The 23517-nt window shown below is 41.9% G+C and overlaps 1 protein-coding gene across 2 annotated transcripts in view; it reads right to left on the bottom strand.

The window, feature by feature from the left end:
* Positions 1–23517, bottom strand: part of ADGRD1 (adhesion G protein-coupled receptor D1) — an 802257-nt gene that overhangs the window by 110447 nt on the left and 668293 nt on the right. For both annotated transcript variants that reach the window (XM_040347511.1, XM_040347515.1), the window contains one exon: positions 11372–11438. In XM_040347511.1, coding sequence (XP_040203445.1) covers positions 11372–11438 — 67 coding nt within the window. The remainder of the gene's footprint in view (positions 1–11371; positions 11439–23517) is intronic.

Below are 23517 nucleotides of genomic sequence, written 5' to 3'. Positions count from 1 at the left end.
TGGGGAGACTCTAACACAGATTTAAGGCCCTAATGCACCCTTGAAGTTTAACCCCCTGCATTTAGCTGCAGGAGTAGGACACTGGTGCACCATCTAGCCCCGCTTCCAGAAGCCTGGTACATTTTATTCTATTCCGCGGCTGCGGATTTATTAAGAAATCTTTTTTTTCTCGGCCCGCTAGTATGTGTAAAATTTACGATGTGGCCCTCGAGGGTATCGTTTTATAATTTTTATTGCTGAAGAACTTGGAGAGGGTGTAGGGTGAATGTACACTTACATTGTGGAAAGGGGATGCCACTGCCTTTGATAGAGTTTGGGAACCCTGGTCTACTTAGATCAATGGATAATGATTGTTGCATCTGTATCTTAATGCTTTCTTTGTTTTCCTATGACAATCTAACTCTTGTCATTACCCAACTATGTTAGTTGCTTTATATTAATTATTTCTGATACTCCCATTGTCTCCTTTGTATCCGCCACAGGTGGCCTTCCTTGTATTTGACTTTAAAATTCAATAAAAAAACTATTGACATAAAAGCCACATTTTATAAACCGTTTAATGCCTGATGTACCAGTAAAGCAAAGCTACAGCAAGAACCAAACGGTGCCCCCTAATTCCAGTGGCCCATTTCTTGGAAATGTAAAAAGTATGTTGCAGCAGACTCAGTTCAGGAGTGGCTAGTGGTCTGAAGATGGCAGCCCTGGTAGTTTAGATAAATTCCATGGACAAACTCAGTGGATTGCTTGGGCTACTACTAGGAGATCCTCCTATATGATACAGGGCTATCTTAGTGATCTGGCCTGCTCTTAGAAGTGAAAAGGTCATGAAATGAATGTAGTTAAAAGAGTATGGGCATGGTCATATCTGGTATGTCACAGGAATGCATTTAATTTTGTACTCCTGTGATCCAGAATCACAATTGGTTAAAGCCCCCACATGCTGGAGCAGCAGCTGACCCAGCCTCTCAGCATGCCGCTGAGAGCCTGATCCAGCTGACCCCCTCCACAGTCTAGTGAGTGCAGGAGGGGCAGAGCATAGAGCAGTGACTGATAGTCACTGCTCTTTGCTCAGAGCAGACCGAGAACTGAGCAATCAGCAGTCATGTAATTGCACATTTCTTTGTCTTAAAGCTGACAGAGGACAGCTGCATCATCAGACTAATGCTTCAGCCATTTAGGTAAGTATACATGTTTATTTAAGGGCAAAGATGTGCAGGGAAATTTAGACTGTAATAAAGTTGGTGGGTTTCCTAAAAAGCTGAACGGGTGTCTGGGCCATCAACTGGCTTAAATATCTGGCCTTGTGTTGCCATTTTGCAGTAGTAGTCTGAAGTATAGTCCACTGGATGGGAGATTTGGCAATGACCCGCTCCCAGGAAGCACTACAGTGATAACCGAGATGCAGAATAGGATAAACAGAGAAAACAGTATTTCATGGAAAATACAAGGAAATTGTTTATGATACACAGGACAAAATATCATCAAGTTATAGCGTACAACTACTTTAAATGTGTTTTTTAAAATAAAATTACAGTAGCATATTAATCTTAGTTTGTCTTGATATGGGCCACCAGCAATCTTCTGTATAGCAGAGTAAGGATCAGCACTTTGAGGCATTTAAGAATCTACTGGACAGGGCTGTCAGTTACTGCAAATAGATACAGGTGAGGAGAGTGCAAAGATGACTCCATCAGTGCGGCTTCTGTTGCTTTATTGTCCAATCACACTCAGGCAGGGATGGACTGGCCATTGGGACTACAGGGAGTTTCCCGGTGGGCTGATGGCTCAGTGGGCCAGCTTCAGTTACAGCAGACCGCCGCCCCCCTCCGCTCCTCTGTCTCTCCCTTCCCGCAGAGCTCACCTCCTCTCCCTCCCCACAGCGCTCACCTGGGGGGAACAAAGAAGCGGGGGGAGGACCAGAGGAGCAGGGACGACGACAGAGGAGCATGGGGGAGGGGACAGACTGCTGACTCAACAGCTATGGCCTGGGAGTTTCTCACTTCTGCCTAATCTTGTCCCATAAGGGGGGGCACCAAACTGATTCTTTGCCCCGGGTGAAATAATGTCTAGCGTCCCCACTGGTACTGCCTATAAGAGTACCAGTACCAGCCGTTCTACTCTAATAAAGTAGAAGGGCTAGTGGCTAGTGAAGGGGAAGAGGGGGTTTGGGTGGCCGGGGGGGGTGCAGGAGTTGTCCGGCCGCCATGGGAGAGACCTGTCAAAGTGGGCCAGTCTGGATGAAGTCCAGGGCCAAATTTTTCTCCCAGTCCAGCCCTGCACTCAGGGGTGGGCAATCTGTATTGCTTTATTTTGGTGTAGTCTACAGAGCAGTCATGGATCTAGCTCTGGTTGGTTCACAACATGGCTAAACAGAATTCCAAAACCTTTGGAAGGCAAAACAGTCCAAATATACTGTATGTTTTTGAGCTTTGTAATTAGTTGTTTGTCTGCAGCTGTAAATCAAGTAATTGTAAAAACATGACAATGTATACAGCCAGACAATAATCTAATACAAGGCTTCTTGATCCAACCTTTTGGATTAAAGCAGGATGTCAGAGTACAGGATAGATAACATGGACTGGGTAAAAAAAAAAAAAACAAGCATAGGTCAGACATAAAATGAACTGCATTTTACACAGTTTTATTATTGCTAGTCCCACCACTGAAAATCATGTCCTTCATTCTGTCATATTTGCCCAATTTACAAGACAAAATTGTCACAGTTTGTAGTTTAAGTTGATATATTAAAAGAAAAAAGAGTAAGGTTAGGCTGCGTTCTCTGATTCTCATAAAAAGTGTAACAGGCATGACATGAAGAAGATGAGAGCTACAGGGTGCCTGACCAGAACCTAAACACTAGGGTTGATTTACTAAAGGCAAACAGATTGTGTACTTTGCAAGTGCAATTTCTCCAGAGCTTAGTAAATGAGGGGAAGCTCTGCTAACTTCTGTCATCCAATCATGTTCAATAATTTTTTTTTTCCCTTGCATGTGATTGGGTATTCTTTGCAAAGTGAAGTTTACCTCATTTACCAATTGTACTTGCAGAGTGCACAGTCTATTTGCCTTTAGTAAATCCACCTAGCGTGTCTATGGGGCCAGTAACTATGGGCCACCAAAAAAGTCTATATTACTTAAAGCGGGGGTTCACCCGAAAAACATTTTTTAACATTAGATTGAGGCTAATTGTGCGAAGCAGAATCGGGTGTTTTTTTAAAAATCAATGCAGTACTTACCGTTTTAGAGATAGATTTTCTCCGCGGCTTTTGGGTATGATCTTCGGGACTGAGCGTTTCTATTTGATTGACAGCCTTCCGACGGTCGCATACAGCGCGTCACCTGTTGACGAACGTCGGTGCGGCTCTATACGGTGCCTGCGCACCGACGTTCGGCTACTTTCGGGAACTCGTGACGCGCTGTATGCGACCGTCGGAAGGCTGTCAATCAAATAGGAACGCCCAGTCCCGCAGCCCATACCCGGACGCCGCGGAGAACATATATCTCTAAAACGGTAAGTACTGCATTGATTTAAAAAAAAAAACACCTGATTCTGCTTCGCACAATTAGCCTCAATCTAATGTTAAAAATTGATTTTTTGGGTGAACCTCCACTTTAAAGCGGTTTTTCAACTCTTACACACCACTTTTCCCTACAGGTAAGCCTTATTATAGGCTACTGGAAATATCTCCTAAACCTGCACAGTTTAGGAGATATTTACCATATACGCTAGTGCCGACGTCATCAACGCGTGCACACTAAAGAAAGGGCACGATCGTGACGTTTCTATAGGGCCTGTGCTGTAACCGTCAGCGCGAGGGCTGTAATGTCGTGTGACTCAGACCAGTTACAGCACTGGAGTCCACAGCCTCGGAAAGGAAGGGGGGTGAAGATGGACACACACACCCGCAGGGACCTCTGGGACATTGTGGGCTTCGTTTACAGGTAAGTGCAGCATAACGGGCTAATATGCAATGCATACTAGCCTATTATGCTTTTACTTTACAGGGGAATAAAGAGGAAGTAAAACCCCTCAGGGTTTACGTCCTCTTTAAAATACCTCTGCTATAAACTGACCCTTCTCTTAGTCATCACTGAGCAGTTCTCATAACTTAACCAACATGAAAAGCTTCTGCCTTTGGTAAGAGTATACCTCTGACGGCGACATTGATATTGTAGCACTGCTTCATAAAAATAAGCTTATTTTCATTGCTGTTTACTAATTGAAATAGCTTTGCATGCATCACTATGGAAACACTAGTCAGATGGTCTCCAGTGGCATATAATTGGGTAATCCATGGTAACGCGCTGATACCCAGATATTGCTTTCCTTCCACAACAGCTTTTATTATCTCAGAACCAGGGATGACACATTTGTCCTTGTCTTCGGTATTATAACTTTTTCTTATTTTGGTCCGAGCTTTCATTATGCTCCATATGTTGCTATAAGAAACCTTCAACCTTTCTAGTTCACACAGGAAACAACAAACAATGATTATGTAAATCATACTTGAGCTGTTCAGAGATTTGAAGGATTAAAGCAATGGTTCTGAGTGTAATAAATCAATGTTTTTTTCTTTGGTCTGTATTTATAAGGCTGAATTCTTACACATTAAATAAAATATAACTTAAAATAGAGCATTATTTTTTCTAAGCCAGACACTGACAGAGTAGTTGCTGCATTATTAGATACATTCTACCTGAATTCCGTGACTTATGGTGGCCATACATACTGCCATTTTTTTATCCTTTCGATCAAAACAATGGAATCCGTAAACAATAAATAGCCATAACTTCCCTTCTGAGCAATTTAGGTGTAATTTAGACTGGATGTGATCCAAGTGAGTGGATCAGCCAGGGTGGAATATTATTGATTGTTTTGCATCATTTAGCAGCAATGAGATGCTGTGTTTATTAAAAGAATCATATTTTAATCGATCAGATTATAAAATGACATGGTGAAAACAGAGAAGTGATCAATAACGTATGATCATAAGTTCTAAGTGTATCCTAGCTATTGGTTAAAGTCCACTCCCCATGTGTTTGATATATCGATCAAATAGGTTATTGATTACAAATCAGTTATTCCAATCAGAAGAGCTCAATTGATAAAATATCTCTTGATAGATGGTTGCCAAATGGTTGCATCCTAAGATCCAACAGTGTAAGTCCATTACACCTGTCGGATCTTTGGGCTAGCTATGCGTAACTTATTCTATGAATCAGTCGCATAGTTAGAAACAGAGATACGACGGCGTATCAGTATATACGCCGTTGTATCTCGTTTGTGAATCTGGCCCATAGTGTCTACAAAATAAGGGATAGATTTATGGACTTTTATTTTATTCTTTTATGTTTTTACGGGTAATGGTGATTTTTAGCGGGACTGCGACATTACGACAAACAAATCTGACTCCAAGTGACATTTTTTGGTGACCAATGACAATATTACATTGATTAGTGCTATAAAAATGAACTGATCAATGTATAAATGACACTGGCAGGGAAGGGGTTAACACTAGGGGGCAATCAAGGGGTTACGGTGTTCCCTGGGTGTGTTCTAACTGTGTGGGAGTTGCCTGGGACAACAAAGAGATTACTGTTCCTGATCACTAGGAACAACAGATCTCAGAGATGTTCCCTGACAGAACGGGGTTCCGCCTTGTTAACATAGGCAAATAACCATTCTGTCTCTCCTAACCGCAATCGCGGGTGGCCGGCGGACATTGAGTGGGATGGGATGGGTATGTCGGTTTGCGCAGAAGAGCCGACTTGCCGCAGTATATATACTGTGGCTGGTCGGCAAGTGGTTAAACACACTTTGTGGGTTACTATAAACACACTGTAAATACTTTGTATATAGCTAGTTGCTAAGGAGCAGGCCGGGAAGCTGGCCGCAAAAAGGATTAGGGAAGGCTCCCCAAAGAAAATTAGGTATAAAGCCACCCCAGATGGTAAGTGAAATTACAAAAAGGTAAACTTTATTGGACTTGTAAAAATATCACATGGAAATGGGAAAACCTCAACCCAACACTAAAATAACAACATTGTTATCTTGTACAAAAACAAACATGCAGGGCCCAAACTCACAGACATAACAGTGTGAAAATATATTTCCACTCTCAGACTGAGTGCCTCTTCAATGTCAAAAGCTCAACTGAGCAATATGGTGATTAGATCAATACCGTATCAAAAATAACCTACACCTCATATGACCTCTGAACTCTATAAGCTTCTGGGATCTGCCCCCACTATGCCAAAGCCGGACATTATTTGGGAGTGGGAGCATGACCTTGAGTTGGAATAGTCAGCTAAACAAATAACACACATGTATGAACTCAAACACTCTAGCTCCATAGAATCCAAGATGCAGAAAACTAACTACAAGATCTTGAAGTTTTGGTAACAGGTACCTACCTGCAGCTCTGTCACGTATCTACCCCTCAGTCACAGATCGTTGCTGGCACGAATGTGGTCAGAGGGGCACACTCTTTCATCCCTTGTGGGAATGCCCTGCGATTTTGGGGTCAATGTCCCGATGTCTCCGACTTGCTTCCTCCTGCACGTCCCTACCCTTCCGTTGAGGCAATATAAGAAAAGTGCATTACTGCACCTCTTGAATGCGGCTAAACGACTTACACCTATCTACTGGAAACATCCACAGGTGCCCACTAGAGAGGAGTGGCGCAGGAAAGTGGCTGAGATCAATGAGGCAGTGGGTAGAGACTTGTAAGGACAGACATGAACACTTTACTAGTATTTGGGGACCTTGGCAGGAATACACTCCTGATCCTGATCTAGTACCGTCCAGCCTAAAGGTTGCTTTGTTGGAGTTGGCAGAAATTTTGTTGAGAGTACCTACTTGAATTGTGCTGCCAATTCATGAATCCAGTCTTTGCACTCCTGTCCAATGTTTTTGTTTTTCAATCTTTCCCAACAATCTGTATTATTGTGGGCGATTATGTTATGTGTTTTTGTTCACGGTCGTGTTTTCGTTGTGCTATGCACTGGGTGACATACCCGACCTATGGTTCTGCTACATTAGCGGAGTCTTCACCCTGGGTGGTCCTGGGATGAGCCCTAGTGGCATTGCCCCTGGATGGAGGTTTGATGGAGGCTTCGTTGCCCCCCCTCCCCGGGTGGTGGAGCCGGTGTGGGTCCCCTGTGGCCACTTCATGGTGAGATGCCCTGGAGTGCTAGAGTTGGCCCTCAGCATGGGTCTTGTGTTTTATATAGTCCGAATGCTCGCCCATGGTAACCCCTTGGGTTTACCTCTGTTATCTTATTTGCAAACCCTCATAAGCAGGGCATTATTGGCAATGCCAAGTTCACTGTTTTACAAATAATGATTACAAAAAAAAATACTGTATCAAAATGACATAAAAGGGCACCAGCGTATTGAGCAGTGTGGATCTTAAAAGAGCACCAATGTACTGAGCAGTGTGGATCCTAATGTTTCTAAGGGCAAAGCAAGCTAAAAGCTAATCAGTAGATTGAATAGAAAAAAACTGACTCAATCATACATCAAATGTCACTAAAAGATATCCCAGGAATACATTTCGATGTTATTGATAGCATCTACTTAGGGATACGTCCACTCAAGAATCAGTGGTGCTCAAAGTCAATATGCTTGCAGATTCCGATAAGCCCCCTGCCCGCAGAACCCCACATCCACTGGCCAGGGTTGTGGGTATGTGGTTCTTGTCTTAATCAACATGGGAACAAGGTGTTTTGGGGGAGCAGGTGTGAGGAATCAGGCAGAAAGAGCTATCAAGGGAATGTGTTAGTTTGCCCAGAATGGGCAAAGTGCGGATGTACTATAAAAATGTTCACATAGGAACAGAGGCATTAGGGCATCATAACAAGTAATAACAGAAAATTCTTCAGTTTTACTAACTTTATATTATATGGTCAGTCCAGGTACAAGCAGTTCATATTCAAACATATTGTTTCTACAGGTATATAAAAGGTCTGTTTGTTATGGAGAAGACATTCAAGCTATGGCCCAAGCTGCTTGGAGATTACTGTCTAGGGAGGATACATGTGTGCATGAAATATTCCAAGTACCGAGTACGGGCTATGTTATCAAGGTGAAAGAAGAGAAGTATTCTCAATAATTGACTGGGGAAGACAGGAAAAGGAAAGACATTACATAAACAGAGTAAATAAATGTAAAGGAATGTATGCAAAGAAAAGAAAGGTAAGAAAAGGGAATGCAGAAAAACAGGAAAGCAATGAGACGTGACCAGAAGAGAATACAAAAACAACAGGATAAATGAAAGTAGGCCTTGAACTCTGTGCACAGTGGCAGTAAACAAGTGCTGTGCAGGGACCACAGTAACTACATACTGAGTAGGCAACATATTTTCTGATGATTTTTTTCAGTCTTGTTATTTTTCTTGTTTTTTTTCATGTTCGCTAAAAGAACTGCACAATCTTCCTCCCTTATGCCTGGTACACACGAGGAGATTATGGGACTAATGATCTTCTGTTTTTTTGTTTGTTTTTTTTTGTGCAAAATTAAGAGGTTACTAAATTACTAAACTTCTCATATAACAGAACAAAAATTCAGAGGTGATGTAATTTATTGTATTGTATTTTCGAACGAAAACTGTACTGATTAAATGGAAATGATATGATTTGGTATCGTATGAGAAAAATGTTCGTGCTTGTCCCATCAAATAATATATGATAAACTGATGTGATCGGCTCTCGAAAGCTGTGTACTAACCTACAGATTATCGTGTGATCGTTTCAAAAACTGTATTTTTTGTAAAATGTTCTGTTTGTGTGTACGGGCCATTACTTTTTAAAGCAAAAATCATCTATTCTATCAATGTCATTGCTTGTTGGTACATACTTGTTGCATCTGTGGCTGCATGCAAAAATTGTTGCTTGTATAGAACCAGGTCAGCTGGGCTCCTGCCCACTGCTGGCTGTTATGCTAATGCTACAGCACAGATTTCTCTCCCCTTTCCCAATTATGGTGAGCAAGATAAGGAGGAGAGAGCGAGAGAGGAAATTTTTAAGGGCTGCATTTTCAGCTACAGCTTCTGGAAGAAATCCCACCCACCGCCCAGGACAGCAGAGGCCACTGTGATTGGTTGCTGTGCAGGAGAGAAAACAGACTGCTGGGAACCACCTAAAACTATGGGGGATGTAGTCCTCAGTGGACAGTTATCTAGCAAGCCATGATTGGATGTGAGTACAAGTCCCAGAAGGACAAAAAGCTGCAGAAGGATGAAAAGGGAAGAGAAGCCCGGGCTCGGGACAGTATTGTATGAGATGTCAGAGGTGACCGGAGACTGGCTACTGAATTGAAGAGCTTCCTGTCATGAGTGTTCACTGCTGTGTTGGAGAGAGACTAGGCTGCTATATCTGTACAGAGGGCACAGCTGTTGGAGAGACCCAGCGAGCTGGACAAAAGGGATGTCACTGGTTTCATAGGAGATTGTCACCACCAACATCACAGGTAGCCAAAAAAGGCTTTTTAACTGACTGGTAAAAGGCCGCTAGCAACAACCTCCCTAATCTCCTTTTAAAGGGACAGCCCTACCATAGCTTGGGACACAGTTTGGGGACTAACATCACAAAAAGATCAGGGCGCTCCAACACAGGACTCTGGGCCCCCAATATTTAATACCACACTGGACACTAGGAGGGATTTTGAAAATACTCAAAGACCTTTTAGCTTCAGGTACCACATAGCGGATGAACATCTTATTTTTTTCTAAAGCACTGACATTCTATTATCCTGTGAATCCTATACTACTGCTTGTAATTAAAATATGCATATTGTTGCTCTTCTTCTTGTTTTTGTAATGGTTGACAGCAGCTAGTTCCCAGGTTGATTACTCAAGGATTTCCTTGCCCTCTTCATGAATATTTGTTTGCTGATATGTAAAATATATATAGTAATTTTTAGTGTATTAATAACTGCAAGAAATTATTTTTTATTATTGCCTACAAACAGTTCTGCTTTAAAGGCATATCATACTTGATTGCTAGGCAACCATGGTATAACTGAATAATTAAAGATATGCAAAGCACACGTTATATAGCAAACTATATTTACATACATTAAAGTAATGTGCTTGTAATCCAGATGGACATATTTTATTACATTGAATATATTTGACTGTGGATTTCAGCCAGAATTGTGCAGTGGGTTGGTTTTATGTACTTGTAATGTGGGACGACTTGGATAAATAGGGATAGGGGTTGGTTGCAGTATTGTTTGCTGTTGGCTAGGTTCCGAATTGGGTTTTAGCTTGTACTTGATTTGCATACAGAGTGCATATGGAAGCTTGTTTTTACTTATAATAGGCAGGTAAAAATATATGAGAATCTCAATTTTTTTAAATGAGGAAGCAGTCTCTAGCAATCTTGTGTACTTGGCAGCAGTCTCTCAATCACTTGTAATAAGTCTTTTAGGCCCCGATAAAGTCCGCCGGTTTATTTTTCAGGCGGATTCGATCGGACCATCCATTGTTCTATAAGGGAAGGTGGATGTAAATGGACATGTGTCTGTTTAACGCCTGCATCCGATCCAATCTGGTCCAGCTAGAAGCAGACGGATGGGGATCTAGTTGGATGGAAATGAACAGGCAGTTTAATTCCATCTGACCGCCCCATAGAGAACAGAGGGTTATGTCCATGTCCGCTCTGCCTCAGCGGAGCAGACACAGACCTGTCATCTGCCTGTTTAGCGGGGATCAGCGGACAGATCCCCCACTGAGTAGGCAGATCTGCTTGATAGACTCTGCCCCGTGTAAAGAGCCTTAATCTGTGATAACATTACAGCAGTCTCTAACAGCTTCCATAGCAGAAGCATCTAACTGTCCCTTTTAATAAGGCAGCAGTTTCTAAAACAACAATTTATATCTTACAGTTATGGCAGACTTATATTAAGGTGAGAGCGAATTCTGCTGTAAAAAAAGTACTCTTCTGAAATAAGATAGCTCTCTTGCAACTCTTGTAAAATGGCAGCCTCTTATATGATGGCAGCAATAAAAGAGTTTCAGGTAAGGTTGTGGTTACAATAAAGTTCATATTCTGGGTATGGGTAATACTGTGGGTCACAGCTCATGGGTTGGGTTAAGAATAGGTCAACAGTACTTGTACAGGTCTTTATTCAAGTCTGCAAGCAGTATGACAAAATGATCAATAGAACTGCTATTTAGCCTTCTGAGCAGCAGCTAGATACAGTAATATCTATAAATACATACATACAAAAGTTTACTGGAAGTGATAATACTATAAATTCTAAGCCTGGATGTCATGCATCACTGAATTTATAATTCCACTCTCCTTTAGCCGTTTTATATTTGAAAATTGAACAATCTAAAGCTGCAACAAATTCCATTATACTTACAACAATAACGAAAAGTGCAGGTGCCACAAATGCCCATATTGCTCCTTTCTGAAGAGACAGCCAACAGCTGAAAAATAAAATTTACATTTTAACACAAACCTTAGAATATGGATTTTAATAAGAAACTACAGACAACAAAAACATTTAAGTTTGTATATAGGTTATCCAAAATTATATGTTTGTGCTACAGCCAGGAAGTCTGCACAATTTACCTTAATCTGAATGTTACGTAATCCATTGCAGCTAGAACCTACAATCTCTTTAGTGTGCCTCTAGGAAGACTGCAGGTATTCAGTGCTATTAGGCTGTGAGAATCACAATTCTCACTCTGATATCACACTGCATGGTGTTATCAATGGGTTATACGAAATTATTACAATTGCCGAGCCACAGAGGTAATTTTAACCATACAGGAAGTATGACAAAATAAGTGAAATGATAGGGAATTTCAGTAAGGGAGAGAGAGGTTGGTACAAATAGAGCGGGTAACAGAAGAAGGCAAAGAACAGGGATGTATTTGCATAATCACATTTACAGTCACAAAGCTATTCCAATGCATACAAAAAAAAAATGGGGCTATTAGTGGTGCAACAATAAAACAGTTCAGATTGCAACATATTTACTAATGCAACAAATAAACAATTCAATTCACGTTCCATGCTTTCGTAGCATGCAGTATGTGCCTCAGAATAAAGAAAATCCCTGTTTGTATGAATGTTGCAATTTGTTTGACATATAATCAAAAAGATTGCATATATTTTGGGTGCATAAAATATGCACAATTGTGTGCCAAGCAGAAGGTGGTGCAGCAGTACAGCTTGCCTCCCACAAATCTACAGAGCGGCAGCCAATGCTACTTTTGTAAGTAGGTCCAGCACAACGGGATCAGGGAGCTGTGACAGGGAGATACCGTGTTTGTACATCTCAACTCTATGGATGGCTCTTATGCTGGAGACCCCTAACTACATGTGAGTGTATTATTATTCATGCCAATAATACATTTCTTCACATTTTAGCACTCCTCCTGCACTCTTCTTGTTTCTACTTCAGATGGCAACTCACAACTGACGCACTGCAAGAAGTAAAAAATATATTTTTAATCATACCTAAAACATCATAACCCTGAGCTTTTAGCCCTAAGCTCTGACCTCAGGTCTGAACTTTTACCCTGACACTAACCTAGATTTAGCTTTGATCTGGTGAATGTATCTTTATTATTGTTATATTTTTTTACGCACAGACTTTTCTATTTACATTCTTCTCCTCTGAATAGGAGGAAAATATACATTGTACCTTTTCTCTGTTCAAAAGGAGAGAAATAGAGGACAGGGGGTAAGTTGTACTGATTGATCAAGGTGGTAGCCAATTACAAGCTATCAACCCGATGAAAAGATCAAGACATAGTCCTTTCCGATTCTTAATTGTTAGTGCAAGATCAGTAGCTCAGTCAGCAGGTGTCAGTTTTGATCTTTGAGGTGGGAATATGCTTCCAGCAGAAATGCCAGTGCATATATATTTAGCACCTCAGAAAAAGGCCCACTTTCATGACACCACATACAGTCAGGTTCATAAATATTGGGACATTGACACAATTCTAATCTTTTTGGCTCTATACACCACCACAATGGATTTGAAATGAAATAGACAAGATGTGCTTTAACTGCAGACTTGCAGCTTTAATTTGAGGGTATTTACATCCAAATCAGGTGAACGGTGTAGGAATTACAACAGTTTATATATGTGCCTCCCACTTTTTAAGGGACCAAAAGTAATGGGACAATTGGCTGCTCAGCTGTTCCATGGCCAGGTGTGTTATTCCCTTGTTATCCCATTTACAAGGAGCAGATAAAAGGTCCAGAGTTCATTTCAAGTGTGCTATTTGCATTTGGAATCTGTTGCTGTCAACTCTCAATATGAGATCCAAAGAGCTTTCACTATTAGTGAAGCAAGCCATCATTAGGCTGAAAAAACAAAACAAACCCATCAGAGAGATAGTAAAAACATTAGGTGTGGCAAATCAACTGTTCGGAACAACCTTAAAAAGAAAGAACGTACCGGTGAGCTCAGCAACACCAAAAACCCGGAAGACAATGGAAAACCACTGTGATGGTTGACCGAAGAATTCTTTCCCTGGTGAAGAAAACACCCTTCACAACAGTTGGCCAGATCAAGAACACTCTCCAGGAGGTAGGTATATGTGTGTCAAAGTCAACAGAGAAGACTTCACCAGAGTGAATACAGAGGGTTCACCACAAGATGTAAACCATTCGTGAGCCTCAAAAACAGGAAGGCCAGATTAGAGTTTGCCAAACAGCATCTAAAAAAGCCTTCACAGATCCTGGAACAACATTCTATGGACAGATGAGACCAAGATCAACTTGTACTAGAGTGATGGGAAGAGAATAGTATGGGGAAGAAAAGGAACTGCTCATGATCCAAAGCATGCCACCTCATCGGTGAAGCATGGTGGTGGTAGTGTCATGGCGTGGGCATGTATGGCTGCCAATGGAACTGGTTCTCTTGTATTTATTGATGATGTAACTGCTGACAAAAGCAGTAGGATGAATTCTGAAGTGTTTCGGGCAATATTATTATCTGCTCATATTCAGCCAAATGCTTCAGAACTCATTGGACGGCACTTCACAGTGCAGATGGACAATCACCCGAAGCATACTGCGAGAGCAACCAAATAGTTTTTTAAGGGAAAGAAGTGGAATGTTATACAATGGCCAAGTCAATCATCTAATTGAGCATGCATTTCACTTGCTAAAGACAAAACTGAAAAAAAATGCCCCAAGAACAAGCAGGAACTGAAGACAGTTGCAGTAGAGGCCTGGCAGAGCATCACCAGGGATGAAACCCAGCGTCTGGTGATGTCTATGCATTCCAGACTTCAGGCTGTAATTGACTGCAAAGGATTTACAACCAAGTATTAAAAAGTGGAAGTTTAATTTATGATTGTTAATCTGTCCCATTACTTTTGGTCCCTTAAAAAGTGTGAGGCACATACAGTATACAAACTGTTGTAATTCCTAAACGGTTCACCTGATTTGGATGTAAATACCATCAAATTAAAGTCTGCAGTTAAAGCACATCTTGTTCGTTTCATTTCAAATCCACTGTGGTGGTGTATAGAGCCAAAAAGATTAGAATTGTGTCAATGTCCCAATATTTATGGACCTGACTGTACATGTGTGACAGCAGTGGCAACAAGATAAATATTTTGAAAAGAGTAGGAAAGGGTTTGAACACTTTATGCTGTTTGAGAGATTTCCCTTCACTTCCCATTTCAAGACACTCTGTGGTTTATTTACTAAAGCTGGAGAGTGCAAAAAGAGGCTCACTTCTAGATAGAAACCAAATCAGCTTTCAGGTTTTATTGCCAAAGCTTAATTGAACAAGCTAAGTTTAGAAGCTTATTGGTATCAATGCAGAAGTGAGCCTGGTTTTGCACTCTTCTGAGTAAATAAACCCCAATAGTATGTCATAGAAAATCTCTCTGTGAGGGAAACCCCAAATTCTGACCATTGTTACTGGAAGTGTCTGCATTTGAAAAATAAAAACCACCCTACCCCCTGTTCCAGTGACAAATGTACAATTTGAGATGTCCCCTCCTTTTCACATTGACAATGGTCATCAGGACAAGCAGAGGCAGCCGTCATGGAAGAGTAGAGAGCAGCCACCCTATTCCATGACATTGTGGAGATGTTATCTCCCGGCTCACTTCCTACAGCTCAGCTGTCTGGGCCTTCTTTAGTACATGTGCAGCTGATCGCACTGTTATTTGCAAACATTGTCTCAAGCATATCAAGAGTGGCAAAAACACCAATCATTTGTGTACCACATGCTTGACAAGGCATTTAACCTCCCACCACTCAGCCCATTGGCAAGAGCACCTAAAAGCCACACAAAAGAGGCATAAATCTGTCCCTCCTCCTTACTCACCTCAGTCTGTCCCTGCTATACCTCATGAGCTCTCAGCAGCCTCCACTGACAGGGGTGATGGTATAGCACAGCCTGTCCCAGGTCCTTGCAGGATACCACCAGCTGTAGACTATAGCTGGAAAATTTCTCTGCCACACCTGCTGCAGCGGAAAAAAATCCAGTCCCTGTCAAACAGGTATAGAAAAATTGTTCTTTGAGTGTTATTTGTGCCCATGAAATCTACACCAAAAACATTCTTCCAGATGAAATCAACACCCATAGCACTAGGCAGCCTAGAAGTCCTGCAGAGATTCCACGTCCCAAAAACACTTAATCTGCATCAGGGGCTTCATAGTTGCTGGTAATCCAGGACTAGTTTATTTTGATAAAAGTCAGACGGTCCAGGGAGTCTGTGGACAGACGCGCTCCATGATCAGTAACAAAACCTGCAGCAGCATTAAACGCCCATTCAGAAAGCATGCTGGATGCAGGGCAGCCCAGCAGCTCAATAGCATACTGGTCAAGTTCTGTCCAGTGGTCTATTCTCATGACCCAGTAACCCAGTAAGCCAGTGATAATCGAATGGAAAGCTCTCAATCTCATTTTTTTTCTGTAGATAATTGTCCACCATGTGATGCAGATGCTGCCGATTGAATGTGGAAGCTGACAGCCCTGGGCTGTGAGGACTAAATAAATTCAGAAATGCATCACTTAGGAGGCCACCTTCTCCATCGCTCCTCTCTTGAACAACAGAGGCATCAAAACAAAGTTTTCCACAACACTGTAACCTACCAGGGTCGGGAAAAGCATTTGATATACTCCTCTTTAAGGTTTCCTCAAGAGATTTCATCTTCTGCACTCTCTGTGGGGACGGGATGTGTTCTGAGACTTTTCCCTTACAACAGTGGTCTAGGAGGGTTGCCAACCATTAGTGAACACTTTCCCTTAATGCCATGTATTCTTGTTTTTTTTTTTTTGCAGGCTTTGAAACATGAGGGAGCCCATGCACTGAAAATTTGCGGAGGCATTAGAAGCAGATGCCTCGGGGTCACTGAGGATTACAGTATCTGAAACGTCCTCCTCTCAGCCACATACCACTCCCACGGGGTTCTGGAGATAGAAATCCATCTCTTACTGTTTGACGTATGTCTTCCTCTGCTTCAATGCCTCCAAAATTGCCAGAAAGTGCCAGAACCCTCCTCCTCCTCCTCTCTCTCCTGTTGTGTTCTGTGGCATAGGAACAATTGACTGCATAAAGTGGGCCTTGAGAGGAAAGGAAGTCCTCCTCTTCATCCCAATTCTCTGCCTTGAGTGCCCTGTCCATAATGCCATGCAGAGTCTGCTCCAGCAGGAACACAACATGAATTGTGTCACTGATGCATGCATTGTCACGGCTCACCATCCTTGTTGTGTCAAATGGTGTCAGTACAGTGCATGCATACTTTATGAGCAGACATGGGGGAAAAAAGCCGAGCCGGCCTGAGCCTGTCATTGTGCCATACTCACACAGGTACTTGTTGACGGCCCTCTGCTGCATGTGTAGCCGCTGCAGCATTGCCAGAGTCGAGTTCCACCTGGTGGGCATGCCACAAATCAGGCAGTTTACAGGCAGGTTGAATTCCTGCTGAATTTCAGCCAACCAAGCACTGGCTGTGTATGATCGCCTAAAATGGCTACAGACTCTTCTGGCCTTCTTTAGTAGATCTTCCACCCCTGCTTACCTATTTCGGAAATGCTGCACCACCAAATCGTGGACATGTACCATGCATGGCACATGTGTCAACTTTGCTTGTGTAAGGGCCGACAGGAGGTTTGTGCCATTATCACACACCAATATTCCTGGCTCCAGCTGGCATGGCGTGAACCACCTCTGGGCCTGTCCCTACAGAGCTGCAAGAATCTCTGCTCCAGTGTGGTTCCTGTCCCCTAGACCCACCAGCTGAAGCACTGCAGGGCACCTTTTAGCCCAACTCATTGAATAGCCCTGTGAATGCTTAGAGGGCACTTGAGGATCATATGACAATTCAGCAGAAGAAGGTATGGAGGAGGAGGGGGTAAAGCTGACAAATCTGGCATCATCCCCAGCTGTATGGAGACGTGGGGGCACAACAAGCTGCAGCAATGAGCCCTGTTCGGCATCCTTCTGAGTTGCAAGCAGAGTTACCAGTGTGCTGTGAACAACATTTATTGTCCCTGCTCATGCTTGCTGGACCTCATGTCAGCAGTAACATGGACTTTGCAGCTGACTGCCTTGCCCAACAATGCCACAACATTGCCTTCCACGTGATGGTAGAGAGTTGGAATGGCCTTACTTGAAAATAAATAGTGACTGGGTAGTACAGCACATTCTGCAAGTTCACAGAAGGGGGCAGAATCCACCAGCTGGAAAGGCAGAAGTTGTAGAGCCAGCTTCCATTTAGACACGGGGCATGTACTGTCAAACTATTTTTCTGCACCTGTTTGACAGGTGCATATCATTGCAAATTTTGACCACAAGGCCAATTCTTACTTTCATCAAGAGTACCTCTATAGGATTACGGTGTGAAGGCACCACCGACGCCCAAAGAACAATCTTTCCTCACCTGTTTACCAGGTGCATATCATTATAATTTTTGACAGCAAGGCTAATTCTTGATTCTACTGTAAATTGTGGCCCCATCATACAGACTGGGTCCCCAAGCCATTGCTTACAAAATAAAGAAACTTGAAATTTTTAGGCTTTATAAATGCAATTATTGCTGCAGCAGCTTCTATACACATTACAGATGTGTCAATTTACAGGTGGACTAAGAGGATACTCCAGGCACTATATTAAAAGGAATTTTTCATTGTTATACCTTCAATTTAAGCATCAATAAATCACTGCTCATTTAAAAATTATGTTTTTTACAAACTTTATTTTCATTGATACATGTCCCCCAGGGCAGTACCTGGACCCCTAGAACCATCGTATGCCCAATTACTTGCATATAAGCCTTCAAAATGGGCACTTTTGAATTTTCACGTTCAGGTCCCAAAGACTTCAATGGGATTCGTTATTCGGATCCAAATTTTCCGAATGATCAAAAGTTCTGGTGAAAACCGAACAGGGGTCATTTGGCCCATCCCTAAAAACAAAAAAAAGAATGTAAAGTCTGCCAACGGCAAAGGACTGCTCCTCGATTCTACAAAAATGTATGGTATGCAGAATCAGAGAATATAAAGAGTATAGGTTTTATTTACTTATACAATAGTTGCTGTCACACATGGTAGTGTGTATGATAGGTGTTCCCTGTAATTGGGTTGATTTACTAAAGAAGTGGGGAATTTTCACACACTAAATTGTGTTAATATTCCCTTTAAATATCCAATCATGTGATAAGCCAATTTCTATTCACTTTAACCACTTAAGGACCGCCTCCTGCAAGTATACGAAGGCAGAATGGCACGGCTGGGCACAAGCACGTACCTGTACGTCCTCTTTAAGTGCCCAGCCGTGGGTCGCTGGCGTGTGGCCGCGGCGCGCGCCCGCGACCCGGTCGGAAGCTCCGTGACCGCGGCCGCGGGACCTGATCGCCGCTGGAGTCCAGCGATCGATCCCTGGAGCTGAAGAACGGGGAGAGCTTCCCCGTTCTTCACTGTGGCGCTGTCATTGATCGTGTGTTCCCTAATATAGGGAAACACGATCAATGACGTCACACATCCAGCCCCGCCCCCCTACAGTTAGAAACACAGATGAGGTCACACTTAACCCCTTCAGTGCCCCCTAGTGGTTAACTCCCAAACTGCAATTGTCATTTTCACAGTAAACAATGCATTTTTAATGCATTTTTTTGCTGTAAAAATTACAATGGGCCCAAAAATGTGTCAAAATTGTCCCATGTGTCCGCCATAATGTCGCAGTCACGAAAAAAAAACGCTGATCGCCGCCATTAGTAGTTACATTTTTTTTTATATAAAAATGCAATAAAACTATCCCCTATTTTGTAAACGCTATAAATTTTGTGCAAACCAATCGATAAACGCTTATTGCGATTTTTACCAAAAATAGGTAGAAGAATATGTATTGGCCTAAACTGAGGAAAAAATATATATATATTTGTGGGATATTTATTATAGCAAAAAGTAAAAAAATATTGAAATTTTTTCAAAATTGTCGCTCTATTTTTGTTTATAGCGCAAAAAATAAAAACCGCAGAGGTGGTCATATACCACCAAAAGAAAGCTCTATTTTTGGGAAAAAAAGGATGCCAATTTTGTTTGGGAGCCACTTTGCATGACCGCGCAATTGTCAGTTAAAGCGACGCAGTGCCGAATCGCAAAAACTGGCCAGGACCTGCCTAAAGGTCCGGGTCTTAAGTGGTTAAATACATGCACACAGGGCCGCCAACAGGAATTATGGGGCCCCTTACACAGCTTCAGGCATGGGCCCCCTGGAGCAGAGAACCGGGGGGGGGGGGTGCTGCCGCCTGAAATTGAGAAGTGGGGGGCTGCTGAGAATTCACAATTCACAATTCACAATTTACAAAAAAAAGAAATAGAGAAAAATATATATAAAAAAAGGGGGTAGCCGTCCGGGGCCCTGGGGACCTCTGGGCCCTTTAATAAAAAAGAAATAAAAAATATGTATAAAATATATATATCTTTTTTTTAAAAAAGGAGGGTTGCCATCTGGGGCCCTGTGGACCTTTAATAATATTAATATATATATATATAAATATATATAAATAAAATATATAAAAATATATATTAAAAATAAATAAAAAATTTATGAAAAAAGGGGGGTTGTCATCCAGGGCCCTGGGGATCTCCGGGCCCCTGGGGACCTCCGGACTACTAAAAAAAAAAAAAAATGGCCCTTTAATAAAAAATAAAATACAAATATATTAAAAAATATATATATTTTTTTTATAAAAAATAAATAAAAAAAGGGGGGGGTTGCCATCTGGGGCCCTGGGGACCTCCAGACCCCTTACAGGTGTACTGCCTGTACCCCCCTGATGGCGGCCCTGCATGTACAGATGAAGTAAGCACACAAACCCTTGTTTCTAACTTTTATAAGGCCTATAAAAGTTGTTTCTGGTAACTGTATTAGCCATTCGAGCCATGAGTCTTGGCGATCTATTGACTAAGACATTTTATTTAAAACTGTACAAAAGTACAAAAAGGGACACAACTCTACTAAAAAGAACAACATAAGATATGAAAAACACAGGATGGAAACAATCTTATTTAACATGGTCTTTCAGTACAACCACTAATCTCCAAAGCAGGGGTCTCCAAACTGTCTAAAGAAGGGGCCAGTTTACTGTCTTTCAGGCTTTAGGAGGGCCGGATTGTGCCCAGTGGGAGTAAACAATGGCCAATCTTTGGAATTGGGGCAAAAAATAGTTGGTAGCACTGGGAGGAATAGTGGCCCATTTTTGTTGTCGTGGAAAGAATTGTGTCCCATTGTTGGTGTCAGTGGCAGGAATTATGCCCAATTGTTGGTGCCAGTGGCAGGAATAATACATCAAGGGCCAGATAAAGGCAAGCAAAGGGCCACATCTGGCCCCAGGGCTGCAGTTTGGAGACCACTGCTCTAAAGTAATGTTATTTTCTATAATAGTTAAATGATGCTGTCTCTGAGGGATTGTAAGGAGCCCTTAAAGTTGAATTTAAAGATGTGCTGAATTTCCAGTCCAAGCTGAGCAGCCCAGGGCTAAGAAGCAAAGACTTCTGCCTCAGGCAATATCTTTTGCACTAAAAGAGCTGTTGAAAAAGACCATTTTCTGTCAGAAAAGTTTTAGGTTTTCAGAGAATGTTTGCAGTGCCAGCAGGGCAAATTTGCTTTTTTCAATAAAAAAGCAAATGATTTAGCATAGCGAGAGAGAAAACAGCTCCGAAAGCAAAACACAATATATGGCAAGCTTTAAGCTTATTTGTTGCTGATGTTGAAGGATTTAGCAAAAGAAATATATGTATTTGTATCAGTTTTTGGGAAGGCGGCTCTCCTGGGCATTTGATAAATGACCACGTTAATGCCTGTCATTGTACTCAGTCTATAAACCTGAGAGGGGTTTATTCTTTGTGCAGTGATGGAGTGATCTAATCTCATGTTCCCAGGGTACATATTTTGAGGACATAGGCACATGTGGCATTCTTGAAAGAAAAATGAGTGTCTGGTGCCAGTCAGCTCTCTTTATACATTACTTATTCTACTCTTAAAGATGAAATAATTTCCAGCTTTTCAGTTGTGCTAAAAGATCGGAACATAGGCAAGCAAAAAGCTGGTGACTCAGAAAGTCAATTTATCCAGCCAAATGAATGCTACTATTCTTTGTTTGCCATCTTAGATGCTTTGCCCCCATAGAATATCTAAGACATTTTTAAATTATAGAAGATTTCCAGGTAAATTGGAAATCCCCCTTTTCTCTGTTTTGTGAGAGCGAAGCTGCTGAGAGGCTGATTCAGAAACTGATATTGCACTGCAGCCATACAGATATCATTTTATTTTTAGAGTCTCAGTATTTGAATGGTCAGACTTCATTCTGCCAAGCGCTGCTCATCCCTAATGCCGTGTACACGCGATCGGTTCGTCTGATGAAAACGGTCTGATGGACCGTTTTCATCAGACGAACCGATCGTGTGTGGGCCCCATCGGTTTTTTATCCATCGGTGAAAATCTAGGAGCTTGTTTTAAAATTATCTGATGGTTAAAAAAACGATAGAAAAAAAATATCGTCTGTGGGCACGTCCATCGGTTAAAAATCCACACATGCTCAGAATCAAGTCGACGCATGCTCGGAAGCATTGAACTTCATTTTTCTCAGCACGTCATTGTGTTCTACGTCACCGCGTTCTGACACAATCGTTTTTTTAACTGATGGTGTGTAGGCACGACTGATGAAAGTCAGCTTCATCGGATAAATCCATCAGACCGTTTTCATCGGATGAACCGATCGCGTGTACAGGGCATTAGAGTCTTAAAAGGTGAAGGTTGCTATACAGTATGTTACCAAACAGTACAGTAACAGGCTGAAGAATAGTTATTAATATCTAATATTCTTGTGTCTCAAGGGCATTTCTGAATGAACAGCATTCATAGTCAGGTTGACTTGAAAATAACGTGTGAGTTTATTATCACACAGGTGGCATCATAAACACAATGAAAAATAGTATAAAAGTTCAGTTTAGTGTAGATAATAGTGTTGAGCGGAATACGCCATATTCGATTTCGCGATATATCACGAATATATAGACGAATATTCGTGAAATATTCGCTAAAAACGAATATTCGTGATATTTTATCAAAAACATTTTTTTGCGAAATTTCGCTAATGCGAATGCGAAATTGATTGCGAAATTTTGACAACTGTGGTAGGAGAACTCTGATTGGCTCTGATGCAAAAGAAGGGCGGAGAAAGTATTCGCGAATATTCGTGATATTTTATCGAAATTTCGCTAATGCGAATGCGAAATTGATTGCGAAATTTTGACAACTGTGGTAGGAGAACTCTGATTGGCTCTGATGCAAAAGAAGGGCGGAGAAAGTACTCGCGAATATTCGTGATATTTTATCAAAATTTCGCTAATGCGAATGCGAAATTGATTGCGAAATTTTGACAACTGTGGTAGGAGAACTCTGATTGGCTCTGATGCAAAAGAAGGGCGGAGAAAGTATTCGCGAATATTCGGAAATCGAATATTCGCGATTGCGAATATTCGGCAACATAAAAGGATCGCCTCAGCTTAGCTACTCGGCCCAGGGTCTCTAATCATACCAGCAATGCTTTTAGACGTCGATAGGATGTGATCTGTTTTAAAAATAAATTTGAAAAAATACGAATATTCGGAATAGCGAATTTTGGCCGCGAAATTCGAGTTGTTCGCGAATATTCGAATATGCCATATTCGTAACGAATATTCGCAATAATATATGAAATAGAATTGATGGTGCTGTAGCAAGCCTATGAAAGCATGTGTGGTTTCAGACTCCATGTTGACTTCTGAGGCCTCGTACACACGACAGAGTTTCTCGGCAGAATTCACCGAGAAACTCGGTCAAACCCGGATTCTGCCGAGAAACTCTGTCGTCTGTACACTTTTGGCCCGATGGAGCCGCCGAGGAACTCGTCGAGAAAATAGAGAACATGTTCTCTATTTTCTCGTTGTTCTATGGGAGAAGGCGTCCCGCCGAGCTCCTCGGCGGCTTCATCCCTGAACTCGCCGAGGAACTCGACGTGTTTGGCACGTCGAGTTCC

The sequence above is a fragment of the Rana temporaria genome, chromosome 1, assembly GCF_905171775.1.
Source record: "Rana temporaria chromosome 1, aRanTem1.1, whole genome shotgun sequence".
In the NCBI taxonomy this organism is placed as follows: domain Eukaryota; kingdom Metazoa; phylum Chordata; class Amphibia; order Anura; family Ranidae; genus Rana; species Rana temporaria.
The sequence above is the reverse complement of the archived record's forward strand: the minus strand, read 5'-3'. Positions and strand labels throughout refer to the sequence as shown.